The sequence below is a fragment of the Lucilia cuprina genome, chromosome 6 (genome assembly GCF_022045245.1).
Source record: "Lucilia cuprina isolate Lc7/37 chromosome 6, ASM2204524v1, whole genome shotgun sequence".
Taxonomy (NCBI): domain Eukaryota; kingdom Metazoa; phylum Arthropoda; class Insecta; order Diptera; family Calliphoridae; genus Lucilia; species Lucilia cuprina.
In genome coordinates this window covers 40731621-40749972 of record NC_060954.1, presented here as the reverse complement: position 1 = coordinate 40749972, position 18352 = coordinate 40731621, and the positions used below count along the sequence as shown (strand labels likewise).

The window sequence follows — 18352 nt, the reverse complement described above, 5'->3', positions numbered from 1 at the left end:
TCTAGTTCAGTTCTAGTTCAGTTCTAGTTCAGTTCTAGTTCAGTTCTAGTTCAGTCCTAGTTCAGTTCTAGTTCAGTTCTAGTTCAGTTTTAGTTCAGTTCTAGTTCAATTTTAGTTCAGTTCTAGTTCAGTTCTAGTTCAGTTCTAGTTCAGTTCTACTTCAGTTCTAGTTCAGTTCTAGTTCATGGACAAACATATTCACTCACCCCTATTGCTTTAGAAGTTATTAAAACGCCCAGCTTTTCATATGCCACAAATTCATTGATTATTGACTTAGTAGCAATTACTTTTGCCACTGCATCGCAATCCTCCCACGGTACACCCATAATCCAAGCTAATGGTATAAAGATTTTCGAGAATAGCCATTCGAAATCGATGTAATCTACACCCACCAATGTGCCAAACCAATTGACCACCGCATTTAGAAACGCAATAAAGGCAACAAAAGCCACTATATTGGAAATAATGCCCAAAACAATAGGCACAGCATTACTGGCACCATTAGAGGCAGCATCTAAAATCGAAGAATCTTCTCTGAAACATAATAAAAAAAGAACACGTTATTATTTAGTAAGCAGAAACACTCTAAAAACTTACGATTTCTCCAATTCTATGTTATCTGATGTAGTTTTACTTTCCTCCGTTTCGGGCATATATAATTTCGATATGGCCAAGGTGGCGGGGGCAGCCATAACACTAGATGTTATCAAATGGGCGGCTGAAGCACCAAAACTTAAATAAGCTGCTAATACTGTACCAGAAACTGTAGCGAATCCGGAGACCATAATGGAATGCATTTCACTAGCAGTCAATTTCTTAATATAGGGACGAATGAGTAAAGGACTTTCCGACATTCCCAAAAATATATTGGCGGCCGCAGTAACACTCTCGCATACGGTTGTACCCAATATTTGCTGTAAAATCCAACCTAATTTCAAAACTACCCATTGCATGGCGCCCAAGTAGTATAGGATGGATATAAAGAAACTAAAGAAGAATATCACCGATAGTATAGCAAAGGCAAATACACCCTGATCTATAATGGTATCACCATAAACGAAGCGACTACCCTCATCGGCAAAGGATAAGAAAGTGGCGGTCTTATTGCCAATACACTCAAAGATGCTACGTCCCACACTCCAGCGTATACAGATGACACCGAGGAAAAATTGACATGCTATGCCGGTTATAACAATGCGCCATTTAATAGCAGAACGTGCTGTTGAGAATATATAACCCAGCAGTATAAAACAGCATGGTCCGATAAGCGAAATCAATTTCTCTGGTTCATCTTTAGTCTCGAAATACAAAAAGATAACCAATACAAGCAAAAGCAAACCAATCAGAACGCCAGATATAAATCTGCAAGGAAAATTTTATATCATCGTCTTAAAAGTAGTAATTTATCTTTCTTACCTTGTTCTACTAACTTTCATCCACCATTTATCTAAGGGCCTTAAGTAGTGGCGATGTAAACGTCTACCCACCATGGGTTTAAAAATATAATAATAGATTAGTCCCAAATATATAAAACCAAGTAATAAGACCAAAAATCCATAACCACTGCAAAAACGTATTGAACACTGCAACTCATAGCCATAATAACATTCATCCTCTTTAATTTAATTTAAATATTATATGTTAAATTAATTAATTTTTAAATTAAAGATTTCCCTTACTTTGATCAATATAATAATAGGTGGCATAACCGAAATATGCACCCACCGCTGCGTGTAGTATAAATAATAATGATCTTTTTGTCCATATTTCTAATGTTGTTTTTGGTTTTATTTTTTTCTCTTTATCTTCAAATTCAGCAATTTGAAATTCAGTCTTATAATTTTCAACACCATTTTCTAAGGACTGTTAAAATTGTTTGTGAAATTTGTTTAGAAAACATTTTAAATTTTTTTTATTATGAAATATTTTACATACCTCATCAATAGTATACGCTTTATTGATTTCGCCTTCTTTTGATTCTTCCATTGTGCTGAAATATCAAATCGAACTATTTTATTACTTTCTATTTAGTTAGATAAGTTTATTTAAAATGTGTCTAGTCTGTTGTGCAGTCTATAGTCTAGTCTCTAGTCGAGTCTAGTCTACAGTCTTGTCTATTGAATAGTGTATAGTAAAGTATATAATCCAGTCTATCTATATAATCTATCTATAGTCTAGTCTATAGTCTAGTCTATAGTCTAGTCTATAGTCTAGTCTATAGTCTAGTCTATAGTCTAGTCTTTAGTCTAGTCTATAGTCTAGTCTATAGTCTAGTCTATAGTCTAGTCTATAGTCTAGTCTATAGTCTAGTCTATAGTCTAGTCTATAGTCTAGTCTATAGTCTAGTCTATAGTCTAGTCTATAGTCTAGTCTAGTCTATGTGGAAATTACTGTCTCTTCCGAATGCATTGACGCTTTGTCGAACTGCTAGGTACTTTTGATTTATAAGACAACTTAGTAAATTAATAAATAACTTTAATTTACGTATAACTTTCTATTATAAATAATCACTAACTTATCATATAGTTTTTTTTATTTAAAAGAAACAAAACTTACACATAGATTAGATTTTGATTTTATTAATTTTTGTTAAGTATTTAACAACATTTATCATGTGTATTTTTAATAAAATTGTAAATCTTTTATCTATCAATAGAAAAGGAAATAGTTACATTTGATTGCATTATTGAAGTATAAATTTTCATGGCAACATGTTGCTAGCAACAAATAATATAACCCATCAGTATACATACATATAACCAAACATTATTCTATATAAAAATTTTTCCAATGTTTAACTTGGTATTTAGTTTTGGGTAAAACATAAGTATATGAAAAGTTTTTGCAAACTACTCGTTGGATAACGGCACAATTGGACTGTTTCTATATAAATCACCTTGGACAGGCTCAGTAAGGAGTACACCACAATCTTTAAACACCCTGCCTGCCTGCTCTCTATTGAACATTATGTAAGACTATTTGTCGGTATTATAGGTTGATTTCCGAATTATTCTGTACAGTATTTAAAGCCTTATAGCTGAGACTTAATGGGAAAGTAACTGAGATTACTTTGGACTAGATAGATATAGTTTAAAGAATCATGCAGGGACTATAACGGGCTTCTGTAAGTATCGGACTTTTTCAGCTTATGTGATGATATTGAGGAACTAGAGACAGTTAAGGATATCATTTGTATAAGGTCTCAGGCTGATATTGTCTAGTAAATAGGTTCCACGATAATTTGGGGGCTATATGACTTACACCTTGCAATATTCTAGGTTCTATCGGGGGAATTAACCCGCGTTTTCAATTGAGCTGTAGTAAGGACATTTATCAACTATCATAACCTTCTTCATTCGGAAGTTGGATCCATTAACTAGGTTCCACCCTCTTTAGACCTCAATCTAGTTTAAGTTCTTAATATTGTTCATGTCTCTCTCTTTATGCTTTTCTATGCAAATTTCACTTTACACACATTCTTTATAATTTCATTTTAATTTTCCATTCACATATGAAACTAACTAAAACTTATCACATTTTTCGATTTTAAAGTTTATGAAACTTTTACTAAAAACGTCCATTTTAGTTAAATGTAATTTTCACATTTTGTTTAAGTTGTCATAAAGATCTTGTATTTTTATTACAAATTTTAAATTTTAATTAAAATTCTTACACGTTTGTATTTTCTTTTTTATCAATCCACGTTTCGTTGAGAATTTTTGTTTTTTAAATTAATAATTACACTTGTTGCTGCATGAACCGTCAATATGGAACTAATAGTCAAATATATTAAAAAGCCATTATTAGCGATAGTTTTTCACGTTTACTTTTCATCAGTTCAATAAAAGCCACTTCACCTTGTCTTGAGTTCTTGAATTTATTTTTTTTTTTTGGAAAACACTTAATGATTTATATAATCTAATAAAAAAGGCGTTAAATATACAACAAATTTATTAAAACAAAGTACCCTACAGGGGAATATAAAACATTTGAGAAAACTTGTTTTAGTTTGCAAATGTAGTAAGTCTACTTTTTAAAAACATATTTCAATTTCCTAACAAAACTGCAAGGTGTTGTTAAAGCAATCTTTTAGAATAAAGGGTTTAGCATTTCTTATTTACAACGTCTGTTTCTTGTTTAAGTGTATAGTCTTTCAAAGTCGACTTTTACCTTTTAACAGATTTCCCTAACCGGCATTAATTTCTAGTACGTATCTTATCGTATTTACGCTAATAAATGAAACGTTTCAAATATGTACTCGTAAATGAAAATTTTTTAATAACCCTATTGACGTGTGTTACATTTTTAAATTGATTTTTTTTTTTTGGTTTTAGCTACTTAATAAACAAAATATCTTAACTGTATTTAATAAAATTGTACTTTTGTTTATAATGAACAATGGCTATACCCAGTTTGCTTTGCTACCCTAAATTTCTTTTTGCAGAATTGAAAGATTCTAGCTCTAAGAGTTTGTTTATATGGGAGGTACCACGCCCCCTATTGCTAGTCCCCCAATTTGTTATCCAAATGTTCATGTAAAAGTTAAAGTGCTCCTTTAAAAATTTCATTCCTAATATTTTCTTAGATAAAAATAAATTTTGTATTTAATTCATATGTGAGGTGTAACGCTCCTTGAATTTTAGTCCGCCTACGTAGATGTATAGTTGTTACTGCAAAACTTGTGGACGTTAGATCTAAGAGTTTCTCAGATAAGATTTTTTTATTTTTTCAAATGAAAGATTTCAAGCCCCCCTATTTAGATCATATGAGAGGTTCCAAGAAACCTAATGAATGTCCTCCAATTTTACCCCTAAATATTTACATTTATGTTAAATTTATTTTTGCAGAATTAGCAGATTCTAGTTCTAAGAGTTTGGAATATAAATAAATTTTTGTATTTAATTCATATGGGAGGTGTAATGCCCTCTATTGCTAGTCCCCCAATTTATTATCCAAATATTTATGTAAAAATTAAAGTGGTCCTATAAAGATTTCAGCTGTAATATTTTCTCATATAAATACATTTTTATATTTCATTCATATGTGAGGTGCAAAGACCCTCAAATTTTAGTCCACCCACATGAAGATGTCATAGTTGTTACTGCAAAACTTGTGGATTTTAGGTCTAAGAGCTTCTAAGATAAGATTTTTTTATTTTACCCAAAATGAAAGGTTTCAAGCCCCCCTAATAAGTTCATAAAAGAGGTTCCAAGAGTTTCTCAGTTAAGATTTCCTTAATTTATTCAAATGAAAGGTGCCAAGCCCCCCACTAAAAGTCCACCAATTTTTCCCACAAATAATCACAACGACATTAAAGTTCTTCTTGCAAATTCATATGAGAGTTGCCACTCCCGATATTGCTAGTCCTCCACTTTTATATCCTAAGAATTTATATGTATCAAATATACATACTAATTAAATATTTTCATTATATAGAAGATGTCACGCCCACTATAGCCGATTTTGAACACAAATGTCAAAATTGTTGACTTTAAATTCGGCGATCTAGCTGTAGCAGTTTTCTAGATATGCTACTTATACCCTACACCACTTTAGCGGGAAGTGTATATAGGATTTGTCCTGATGTTTGTAACGCACAATATTACCAATATTAGTCCTATACCCACCTTAAAGTATACCTTAGCATAGAATCATTTTCTCGGCTTAGAGTCGATTTAAAGATAGTTCGTCCCAGAGACGAAGCATAAAATGGTTAAGATCGGTACATTATTTCACCTACCCCCCATACAGGAATGTCGAGTGTTTAACGTGAGCTCCTGCCTTGACGGCCTTATCCCACGGTGGTCTTTTTCATCCACTGGGTGGACTTGAGAACGGTCTACCATCGCCCCTTTGTTCTTAAATGAAGAACGCAGGTGGCAATTTTTGTACATTGGTTATGACCGGTCCATGTACAAGTACTTTGCTGGAGTACTCGAGCTATCTAATCTCTTGACCATTGGATGGCCTCTGTTGATACGGTATTGGCCACCTCTTTATACCCCGGGAGGTATTGGCCAGATCTTTATACCCCGGGATTGCAATAACACCAAGGCGGAGGTCTCGCCAAGGTAACATGCCCACGGGGGGACTACCCCCCGTACAAAAGGCTATACCAGCCCTGCCCCTGTAAAAAGCCCCCTTCAAATTTGACTTAAATGTCCACAATTTTATTCTACAATAATTGATGTAAGTATATCTGAAGCAAGGTACAATTCAACATAAATGCTTTATTATGAAATCTAAATTACATTTTACTTTTGTAAGAGGTAAAGGGTATTATATGGTCGGCCTCGCCCGGCTGTAATATTTTACTTGTTTTATTCACCCCTATCGCCAATCATCATTTCGCGTGAAATTATGATTCACTTTTTCGTTCACCAACTTTCTTGTTGTGAAAAGAATTCCCCTTTTGTGAAATGGATGTAATTTTGTAAACATTGAACAGCTTTTCCATACAAGATCAACTATTAGGAATGAATTGTTCACAACAAGTTTACGATAGCAATTTTCACTTCCAGGGAACAAATCTTTCACTTCCATTGGCGATAGGGGTGATTACTTCTTTTGTAAAAAGCAGCCTATAACTACTTCCAAACTTACAGAAATATTCCTTGAACATTACAATAATATCGGTCCACCCACAAACAAACGAACAAACACACATTTTATATATATAGATAATTTTACACTTCTAATAATCATTTATGTATTTCGGCGTTACGTTTTGTATCGCATTTATAATCTTATCGTGAGATTATTTTACTTTTATGTTTGAAGTATCATGTCGTTTATACTTGTCTAATAATTTGTTAATTTAATGTCAACATAAAAAGTAAATTCTAAATGTAGGTTTAAAGAGATAAAACAAATTTGCATTCATAGTTTTACAGTTTCATTTGGAAAATCTTATTGTAAAGAGTACCTTTTAGGAAACAAAGACATATGAGTGCATTTTGCAACATATTGCAAATTTTGTAAAACGTGTTTAGCAACATTGTTATCAACACGCACTTGCTAATCTGGAAAATTTATTAATTTTTAATAAAAAAGAACATAAACTTATAATTATGTCTTATTATTTACTATAATTTCAAAAATAATCTAAGATTAATAATTGTTTATAAACATTAATTTATAAATTTTTAAAATTAGTAAGTACTTATGTATAAATCCGACTGCTGTCAGCTTTCACATGGATTCTTCCTACTGCCTTATGCAAAAACGATTTTTAAGTTATCAATGGTTATTTAAACCAGTTTTTATGTGGAAAAAGTTTTTACCATAAGGCAATTATAATCTTAATCCCACAAATATTTTTAAATATAAATTTTGTTTTTATCAGCAACATATTTTATATTTCTTAAAAGTAAAAGTAATTTAATAGTTACGTTATGAATGACTAAAGTCTTTGCCTCATATGACGTTTTAATAATGATTTATAGTCCCACATACAATGATTTATGTGTTCTTATGACGAAATTGTTTATACCCTACACCACTATAGTGGAAAGGAAATTGTATAGTTGTGCTAATGTAAATATTGTCCCTACAATCACACTAAAGTATACCGATCGGTTCAGATTCACTTTCTAGGACCATTAAGACGTGTCCGCCGGTTGACTGGCTGTCCATGTAAACCTTGTGAGCAAGGTACAGGGCGAAATTTTTCATATATTTTGATAAAATTTGTACCAAAAGTGTTTTTTAGCACATGGACGAAGCCTATTGAAAATTGCGATTTGGGCCAAGCTAAAAGAAGAGGTCCTACACCCGCCTTAAAGTATACCAATCGGAGGCACAGATTTATTTTCGTTTTATTTTTCGTTCACTTCAGAACATTTAAATGGAACTCAATTATGTCAAAATATCTCCACAATAATCGGCATAACTGCATAAGTTTAGTATAAGTCCAAGGCCGCATAAAAAGTTGCTGTCAGAAAATGGCTTAATGTTTTAATAAGCATCGGTCCATATTATTGAAATTTTGGCAATATTTAAAATAATTGCTATGGATATCTTGTCTATTTTGTAATTCTGTTTACAACACGATATATTGGCCGACGACCTAATATAGACCGAAAATTCCGTTTATAACACACTAAAATACTGGTCATAGATCCACAAAAACCTATATATTCTGGGATCTTATTAAATTCTAAGATGGTCTAGCTCTGTTTGTCCTTCTGTCGATTGAAATCACTATTGGGTTGGAAGCGGATTGAGCTAGAGATTTGAAATTTTCCACAAACATTCTCTATAGTTAAGGCAGCCGCGTATCCAGCTCGAGTGTTTGTTGGTACAGGGGTGAATTTTTGTTTTTTTTTCACTTATTTTCGTTTATATTTTTTCCTCACTTTATATTTTGTATGAAAATTTTTTGTAAATTTCTCTTTTACCCCCGTGGATCCGCGCCTCACTTAAGGTTTCTTTGCTATTGTAAGTGAATAAAATATGGGTCTAAGTTTTTGCATTGCCCCCGTAAAATTAGCCGCTCTGAAGAGAAGTAATTAAACTTATTTATTATGAACATTGTACTCTATTTGACCCTACTACCCATAGAAGGTGCCCTATCCTCTATAAATATAAACCTTCTTTCTGAAATCAAATTTATGTTCAATAAATCATTAAAAGATTTAAAGTATTATGATAAAATTCGACTATTTTTTTTGCAAAATTATGGAAATTTCAGACTTTATATTAGTTTAAAATTTTGAAATCTTGTGGAACGCATTTGATACGATATTAACTGAATTGAAATAGTATAAACCCTATAAACCCTATTGTGTTTGTGCTGATATTTGTAATGCACAAAAATATTGGTCCTATACCCACCTTTAAGTGTGCCAATCGTCTCAGAATCATTTTCTGAGTCGATTTAGCTATGTCCGTCCGTCTGTCCCTCCATGTAAACCTTGTAATCAAACTACAGGTCGCAAAGATAATTCAATGAAATTTTGTACATGATCTTCTATTGTCCCAGGGATGAAGCCTATTGAAAATGGTTAAGATCGGTTCATTATTTTAGCTATCTCCCTTACAACTGAGCCCCCGAATAGGGCTTGAAAACCTTGTAATCAAACTATAGGTCGCAATTTTGGAGATATTTTAATGAAATTTGACACATGATATTTTATGGAACCGTAGACGATGCCTATTGAAAATACTTAACATCGGTCCATTATTTCACTTAGCCCTAATACAACTGAACCGGCAAATAGGGCTTTTAAGTTCATAATTATGTTTAATATAATAGTCTCTCGATAAAAAGTAGCAAAACCAGGTTCAATACTATCTTTAAAGACCCTCATGAACTTTATAATTATAGGGCCTAATTTGACCCTAGCCCCTATGAAAAGCCACCTGCAAAATTTAATTTAAATGACCACAATTTGATTAGTTTTGAATTTGACAATTATTATTTATTTACGTATATCTAATAAAGTGTAATTTAATAATGTACGTACATATGTTTACTATTCCATATTTTAATTTTTTAATTCATTCGTATCACAACTTAGAGCGAGTCATAAGGGGGTTTCCAAATATTTTAAACAGGTAGACTTGTCTTTTTAATTTTTATTAGTTTTTAATGTTTAACACGTTTTTTTGGCAAACACGTTTTTATACAGCCAACAATGGGGGGGTTTTGAGAGAGTGTAGAAAACTTGTAATACTTTTAACTTCATTAAATATTTTCGAAAAAAAATTAATTTTTAAAATTTTATAAAACCAAAGAAAAAAGTATAGTTTAAATGTAATAGACAGAGTAAACGACCAATATTTTGATGTGTTAACAAAATCATTTTTAATGTTGGATATTGGTCCAAACTTTGGTTAACTGACGTAAATGGTTATCTGGTTAAATTTGCTCCACTAACTTCCTTATTTATTTTAGTGCATAATTTAGCACATTACCTTGAATTAACATTCATAATACATATGTATGCTAATTAGTGATCTAATTAAAACTGCAGCAATGTATAATAAATTTATTTTATCATATATTTAATATTAAATATCTATTAAAAATTTAAAATTAATCATAGTTAGAGAAGTAAGGTTTGGTTAAGTGTAACACTTTCCAAAAAAAAAAAAAAAACTAAAACTTTGAAGCTTGCGCAGATTATTTACATGCACAGCCAGCCAGTCGGACGGATAGACAGATGTACAAGAATGTCTTTACTTGAACACCTGTCATGTTGGCTTATTTCACTGGTGAATTATGCAACCACTGTTTGGGCTTCTTTAAGACTCACCACCGCCCCATTGTGCTTCTTTAGCTCTACTGAAATTGATTTTGTTGTTAAAAACATGGATCCATTTTAATGGACAAGATTTTTTCAGTTGTCACAAAGACCTACTGTTATAAGTTGAGCATGTTTTAGCGTAAACTTCAACCGTGAAGGAAAATCACTGATTTATTAAAGATTAAGGTTTCAACCATTTCGCCAAATCTATGTTAAGCACATCATCTCCTTCGTCACTCCAACAATCAATCTATCCTTAATCATATTCTTCACTCTATATGACTAAACTCGCATACAACTTAGACTATTACTAATCTATCAGGTACAAGTATGTGATGGTATATAGAACACCCGTTATCGAGAAACTAGGAACAGTAACAAAAACTTATACCGAAAATTTATATTTCTTAACTTGGGTTTAAACCTCAGCTACAACGTGGATCCCGAAGGAACTTCAATCAGTACAAAGTCCTAGTTAGACATCATATCAAATCAACCAAGAACTAGACAGTGAGTGCAATGTCATCACCAGTTTATAGGCCCTGGCAGACAAGAGGTATTTATATTTTTTTTAACCAAGCACCACCATCCTGCGAGTTTAGGTTTAAACCTCAGCCACTACGTGAATCCCGAAGGAACCTCAACCAGTACAAAGTAGACAGTGAGTCAAATGTCATCACCAGTTTATAGGCCATGGCAGACTAGAGATATTTATATTTCTTAACCAATCATGTTTAAACCTCAGCCACTACGTGGATCCTAAAGGAACCTCAATCATTACAAAGTCCTGGTTAGACATCATTTCAAATCAACCAAAAACTAGACAGTGAGTGAAATGTCGTCATAGGCCCTAACAGACTAGAGGTAGGGTAGAAGGGGGACCATACGCCACTTTAGTTTTGAGACGGCCTCAAAACCATAATACATATTCTTAATTTTTTTCTTGGTTCGGATACTTAGATATGTTGGCTTTAGTACATATATTTTAACGGCGATACCGCCCCATCCATGGGGTATGTGCGCCAAGGGGATAGGGCAGATTTGTCATTAGTAAAATGAAAGAAAAATTACAAAAATAAAAACTTATTTTGCTGTTTTATACCTTAATTCATTAAACAAAGTATAATAAATCAGATATTTATTGTTTATTTCACAAAACTTAACAAAAAAAATTAAAACAAATTATTACTGATTTTTTTCTATATTTTAACCAAATTTTGTTCTACATCACAAGCATTACATATATTTGGCGCATGTGCCCCACGGACAGTTCTGAGGTTTAGTTTCAATTTTTTTCTGGCTTCAAATTATATTATCGAAAATTTTATTATGTGTTATTGTTCACTATTATTGTCATTCTAATACTGACCAATATATTTTTTCTATCACAAAAACTAAAAAACTTAGCACAAAAAGTTCACACAGTGAAATATTTTCACAGAACTTTGAAAAACAATTAATCATGTCTGCCTCCCATCATATGTAAAGTTAATGTTTCAATTTTTCAGGGATGATAGATAATCGATAAACGAAAACAAAATTTAATAATGCGATAATATCGATTACACGGTTTTCAAGTTATTCGCATTGACAGATGTGCCCCTATGGCGAATGATCCCTCTTCTACCCTACTGGTAGCACCTTCACCAAGATGAAGGTCTTTCATCAAGGATACATGCCCCGGAGACAAACTTAAATCTTTATCAGTTCATTGCCCAACATATTATCCTACAGTCACTCCAATTGAAGTAGTTCTTTTTCTTTAATTACAATACCGAACATTTATCGCCGTTAATCTGTACGGGTCAAGTCCTGTGGTGCTTTAGATCATTTCGGTTTTAAACAACATCATTTGTACCCCGAACACACCACGGCATTAATCAGTACAGGGTAAGACCTGTGCTCAACTGGTTCCCTTGCCAACAGATTCTGGTCAAACCCTGAGGAGGTTGTCTAAGTATAAGGATTCTGAATATATAATTTTGAAAAAAGTTTGTTTTGGTGTATGTGCGGTCAAGACAGGTTCGATTGCTTTCAAATTTTGTTTTCGGTAAAAATAAAAAATTAGCGAATTTTTTTTTTAAATGACAAATTTTTAACATTGAACCGGAACTAACGTTATTTAGTATAATCAACTTAATTAAATATGATTTAAACATGACATGAAAGAATTATTTAATATTTCTGTAGCAATATTATTGTAGTTTAACAATTAAATAATAAAACAGATTTTCCATAAGTCTGCTGCTACTCCAAAATAATAGTAATAAAAATTCTTTGGTGACACTAAAATAAAAATAGTCATATAAAAGTAAAAAACACTTGTTTACACTTCAGTAAAAACTCGTTAAATAAATAAACAATTGTTTAAAAAATATTTGCACAATTTCACCTTTTTTCTGTTTTGTTTATATTATATATTATTAAAATTTATTTATCATTCAAATTATTATTGAGTTTTTTTCATTTGTTATTGGCGAACAGTTGACAAAATTATTTACAGTTTTTTTTTTTTAATTTTTTTAAACTTATTTTGCGTGTTTCAATGTGAACATTTTAAAATCAACTGACAAACTAACGGACTAAAATAAAGTTAACAACTTTTTTTATTTGAGCCAATTAAATTTTAAAATGTTTTTTATTTGGCGAGAGAGATTGTTGAGTTTATGCACAAAAAAAAAAAAAACAAACAAAAAAATAATAATATATTCAGTATTGTTGCTTGTATAGGAATTTTTACAGAAACACAAAGTAAAGAGTTGGACGGAATTGTTTGTTTTGATTCAAAAATGATACTCTTCAGTCTAGATCAGTCTATAAAATTCAAATTTCAGTACATAGTGTAGAATACAGACTATAGACTGATTCAGAGTTTAGACTATAGATTGATCTGTATTTCAGACTATAGATCAATCTATAGTTCAGACTATAGATTGTTCAATAATCCAAACTCTAGTCTGGACTATAAATCGATTGGACTCAAAATCAGTCTATAGTCTGAACAATAGATCAATCTATAGTCTGAACAATAGATCAATCTATAGTCTGGACTATAGATCAATCTATAGTCGGGACTATAGATCAATCTATAGTCGGGACTATAGATCAATCTATAGTCGGGACTATAGATCAATCTATACTTCGGACTATAGATCAATCTATACTCGGGACTATAGATCAATCTATACTCGGGACTATAGATCAATCTATACTCGGGACTATAGATCAATCTATACTCGGGACTATAGATCAATCTATAGTCTGGACTATAGATCAATCTATACTCGGGACTATAGATCAATCTATAGTCTGGACTATAGATCAATCTATAGTCTGGACTATAGATCAATCTATAGTCTGGACTATAGATCAATCTATAGTCTGGACTATAGATCAATATATTGTCTGGACTATAGATCAATCCATAGTCTGGACTATAGATTAATTTATAGTCTGGACTATAGATCAATCTATAGTCTGGACTATAGATCAATTTATAGTCTGGACTATAGATCAATCTATAGTCTGGACTATAGATCAATATATAGTCTGGACTATAGATCAATCTATAGTCTGGACTATAGATCAATCTATAGTCTGGACTAATGATTAGTCCACACTATAGATCCCTTCATAGTCTGAATAAAAGAACAGACCAAACTCTGGACTGTAGTCCAGTTTTTAGTCTGGATAATAGGTCTGTCTTTAGTCGGGACTGTAGATCAGTCTATAGTCTGGAGTATTGATTAGTCCGTACTGTACGCTCATAGTTTAGATTAGTCGGGACTGTTGTTTAGTCTATAGTCCGGACTATAGATCCGTTTTTAGTCTGTATTATAGATCTGTCTTTAGTCGGGACTGGAGATCTGTGTATAGCCTGGATTACAGATCAGTCTATAGTAGTAGTGCAGTAAACCATTGCTAACTTTAATAATTATTTTCACATAATTCGGACTCTACAAAAAAGTTTATGGGGTATTAAAACTTATTATGTTTTATACAAATATTACATAAATTTCTTTCATATAAGCGTGCTGAAGGCAATAATATGTACGACGTTTAAGTTTTATTGCGTGCAATATTCACCAAAAAATATATATTTTGTTTTTTATTACGTTCGTACGATCATATTTGCTTAAATAGCTTATTAACACAGTTCTATTTAACAAAAAGAGAGTTTAGATTTAAATAATTTGTTAAGCGTACAGATTTGTATGATTAACGTATATTACGTTACGATCGTTGGAGTATTTCAAAAGAGAACATGATTAATATCGAAACATTTGACGAAAAATGCCAATAAAATAATGACGAGACTCTCGCTCTCTCATGAGTTTGTAAAAATTAGAGGTCATTAATTTTGTTACTAATAAAAAATAATTGTTTTTTAGCTGTTTTTTTTCTTGTTTCTTGATTTAGTGATATTGTAAATTAATTTATAACACTGACAAACAGTATTTTTTAAGAGTTCAATAGAACTCCTTGATAAAAAATGTATTTATTGTTACGAATATTTATAGTATTCATTTATAATACAGAGATTATTTGAATTGTTATAGATTGTAGGGAAAATGTTCAAAAAAAAAAAAACATTTCTTGTTACTACGAAGTGCTTTGCGTGAACATCTGCCGTATAAGAAACATTTCATATAGTCGTCACAGCCATAGAGAACATTCGCTTGCAGCGAATTTGGATTGAAACCATAACTAGTCCATAGTCTGGTCTCAAGTCAAGCCTATAGTCTAGTCCATAGTCTAGTCTATAGTCTAGTCTATAGTCTAGTCTATAGTCTAGTCTATAGTCTAGTCTATAGTCTAGTCTATAGTCTAGTCTATAGTCTAGTCTATAGTCTAGTCTATAGTCTAGTCTATAGTCTAGTCTATAGTCTAGTCTATAGTCTAGTCTATAGTCTAGTCTATAGTCTAGTCTATAGTCTAGTCTATAGTCTAGTCTATAGTCTTTAGTCTAGTCTATAGTCTAGAAGGTCGCTCAAATATCGGAAATTTATAAAAATCTGCGACCTTCTTTGAGAAATCGTGACAATATTCAAAATTTTCTAGCAGTTGTGATTCACGGTTGTCAGATCTTACAACGTTGTCAGTAAAATGTTCCGAAGATGTCTAACAATGGTTTGAGCTTACAATTTCTTTTTTTGCAACGTTGTCAGAAAAAGCATTACTGACAATATTGGAAGACAAAATTAGTAAAAGCTGTGATACACGTTTGTCAGATCTTACAACGTTGTTAGTAAAACGTTCAAAAAATGTCGAAAAATCGTCTGAACTTACAACTTTTCTTTAGCAACGTTGTCAGAAAAGCATTACTAACAATTAATAGAAGACAACATTTGTAAGTTTACACTATTATTAGATATTTTCTGCACATTTTACTGTCAACGTTGTAACATCTAACAACCGTGTATGCATAGCATAACGAATAACTATTTTAATCTATTCTACATAAATCTGAGGCATTTAAAAAATGAAATAAAATGGACTCTATACATGTTATATTTCTGGTAATTTTTCTAATCATTTATTACGTTTAGTGGGCGTGTTTTTTTGTTTTTCTTCATATAAAATTATCTAAAAAATGTCTAACAACACATGATTTTTATTTTAAAGCAGGACTCTTATCTAATTTTCTAGGGTAATTTACCTTAAACTGGTAAAATACATTCACATACATATAAATTACTGGTATAATCTTGAAATATTGAAAATATTTATGAACAAAGTCTTAAATGAAAGAAATCGCAATTTACTTAAAGGAAAGAAAAAAAATTAATAAACGTTTATAGGCAAATCTTATCAACATAAATAGTTGTAGTTAATGATTAGTATATTTATAAAATTTTATTAACTATATTATAAATTATTTTTGCAAATCATAGATTATAAAATTGTACAGATATTTAGCACGTTTTAAAGCACAAAAATAATTTAATGATTTGTAACATATGTATATTTACCAGCAAATAACTCTGAACTCAAAGTTAGCAATAGGTGGTTTTTAGGAATTTTTATATTCGATCGATATTCTGAAGGAGGATCTTCAAGGAACAATGTTCTAAAAAGTATAGCAAAATTTGATTAAATCGTATTCATATACATCTATATATATAGCAAGTAAGAAGTTATAGTCGGACAAGCCCGACTATATAATACCCTACACCTGTATACGAATATCATGTGATTTAGTTTTCATAATAAAGCATTTAAGTTGAATTGTACCTTGCCTTAGATATATTTAAGCCATTTATTGTTTAATAAAACTGTGGATATTTAATCAAAATTTTGGTGGGGGCTTTTTATGGGGGCTAGAGTCAAATGAGGCCCTATAATTATATAGTTTTTGAGGGTCATCAAGGCTAGTATAGAACTTGGTTTTGCAGCTTTTTTTTTAAAAACGAGTATAATAAACATAATTATGAATTTAAAAGCCCTATTTGGAGGGTTCAGTTGTATGGGGTCTAGGTGAAATAATAGACCGATGTTAACCATTTTCAATAGGCCTCGTCTATGGTACCATAAAAGATCATGTGCCAAATTTCCAAAATTGCGACCTGTAGTTTGATTACAAGGTTTACCAACTATATTTGGGGGTTCAGTTGTATGGGGGCTAGGTGAAATAATGGACCGATGTTAACCATTTTCAATAGGCCTCGTCTACGGTACCATAGAAGATCACGTGCCAAATTTCATTGAATTACCTGCAAAATTGCGACCTGTAGTTTGATTACAAGGTTTACAAGCCCTAATCGGGGGTACAGTTGTATGGGGGCCAGGTGAAACGGACATAGCTAAATCGATTCAGAAAATGATTCTGAGCCGATTGGTATACTTTAAGGTATAGGACCAGTGTTATTGTGCGTTTCAAACAACAAAAGAAAGAAAATATTGATAGTTATGTTCCGGAAATCTAAAGTTTAACTTTCCTTATTAACGGTTTAAGTTATATGGATATGGATACATGACTTTTACTATTTATTTTATATGTTACGTACTACGCCTACTATTCCTAGTCCACTTACTCTGAAACCAAATGTTAATTTTCATTTTCCAATGTTAAGTTTCTTGCTGTTGAAATATTTTAATTGGTTAGTTAATAAGTTAGATAGTTAATTCGTTAGTTAGTTAGATAGATAGTTAGTTCCTAAAAATCCTCCAATCGATATTAGTCAGGAATGTTATTTCCGGAAAAACATTACTTCCAAGATACTTGGATATAAATCTGAGATAAGCCTGATAGTGGCATATAAAGTGCTCCATAGTTTCACCATATAATCTATATTCGTCTGAATCTGCACGTTCAATCCTGTGTGTACGTACCATCGTACTATCTTTAGACTTGATTTTTTTGAGGAGATTTCTCGTCTTGTTTTCATCAGGGTCACCCCATAAAATCTTTGTGGTTTTACCCACCAATTCATCATGCCAAGAGGCCTTGAGGTTTTCTTTTATCCATAAAAATTATGGTCGGCTTTTGTTGCGTCTCCAGCTCCCTTCCTTAAAAGCATGTGTTATGATTAGGTAAACGGCAATATATATCTGTTTCTGGGTCTTCAATATAGAACCCCACGCCCACTTTAAACCACCCCCGCCCCCCGTTGAGAGCCAATCATGTGTTATGATTAGGTAAACGGTGATATATGTCTGTTACTGGGTCTTCAATATAGAACCCGACGTCCACTTTGAACCATTGATATCTTGTTCGCCTAAAGTAAAGAGTTCGTCGGCTGTAAGCGCCGTCTCATATCTTAAATATGTTTCAATGGGTGGAATATTTACCAACGTGTCCTTAATATCGTTCAGTTGTATGTTTGTTACTTTGGTCGGGTTTTTCTCAAAAAGATAATCTTCATTCTTTGGTTAAACCTGGTTTAATATATGTTTCGTATTTTTCAGTAATCACTAAAGTTACTTGTTATCTTAGTTTAACTGAGTGTAATTGGTCAATTAAACCTAAGTTTTATATGAGAACACATCGGTTAAAGTCCGCCTTTAATTTAACAGCAAGTTAAACCTAGTTTAACTGAGTAGTAAGAAACCCGCCCTTAGTTAGTAAAAAGGTTAATCCATCACATCTTCATACTATTTCT

General features: G+C 31.9%; 1 protein-coding gene across 1 annotated transcript; it reads right to left on the bottom strand.

Moving 5' to 3' along the window:
* Positions 1-182: 182 nt before the first annotated feature.
* On the bottom strand, positions 183-12701 carry LOC111675971 (sodium/nucleoside cotransporter 2). Its single transcript, XM_023436852.2, has 6 exons — positions 12643-12701; positions 1936-1990; positions 1680-1863; positions 1417-1615; positions 598-1362; positions 183-534 (listed from the first exon to the last, which is right to left on the bottom strand). The coding sequence occupies exons 2-6, from the start codon at positions 1984-1986 to the stop codon at positions 183-185; spliced, it is 1551 nt and encodes a 516-aa protein (XP_023292620.2). The 5' UTR covers positions 1987-1990; positions 12643-12701.
* Positions 12702-18352: the final 5651 nt, after the last annotated feature.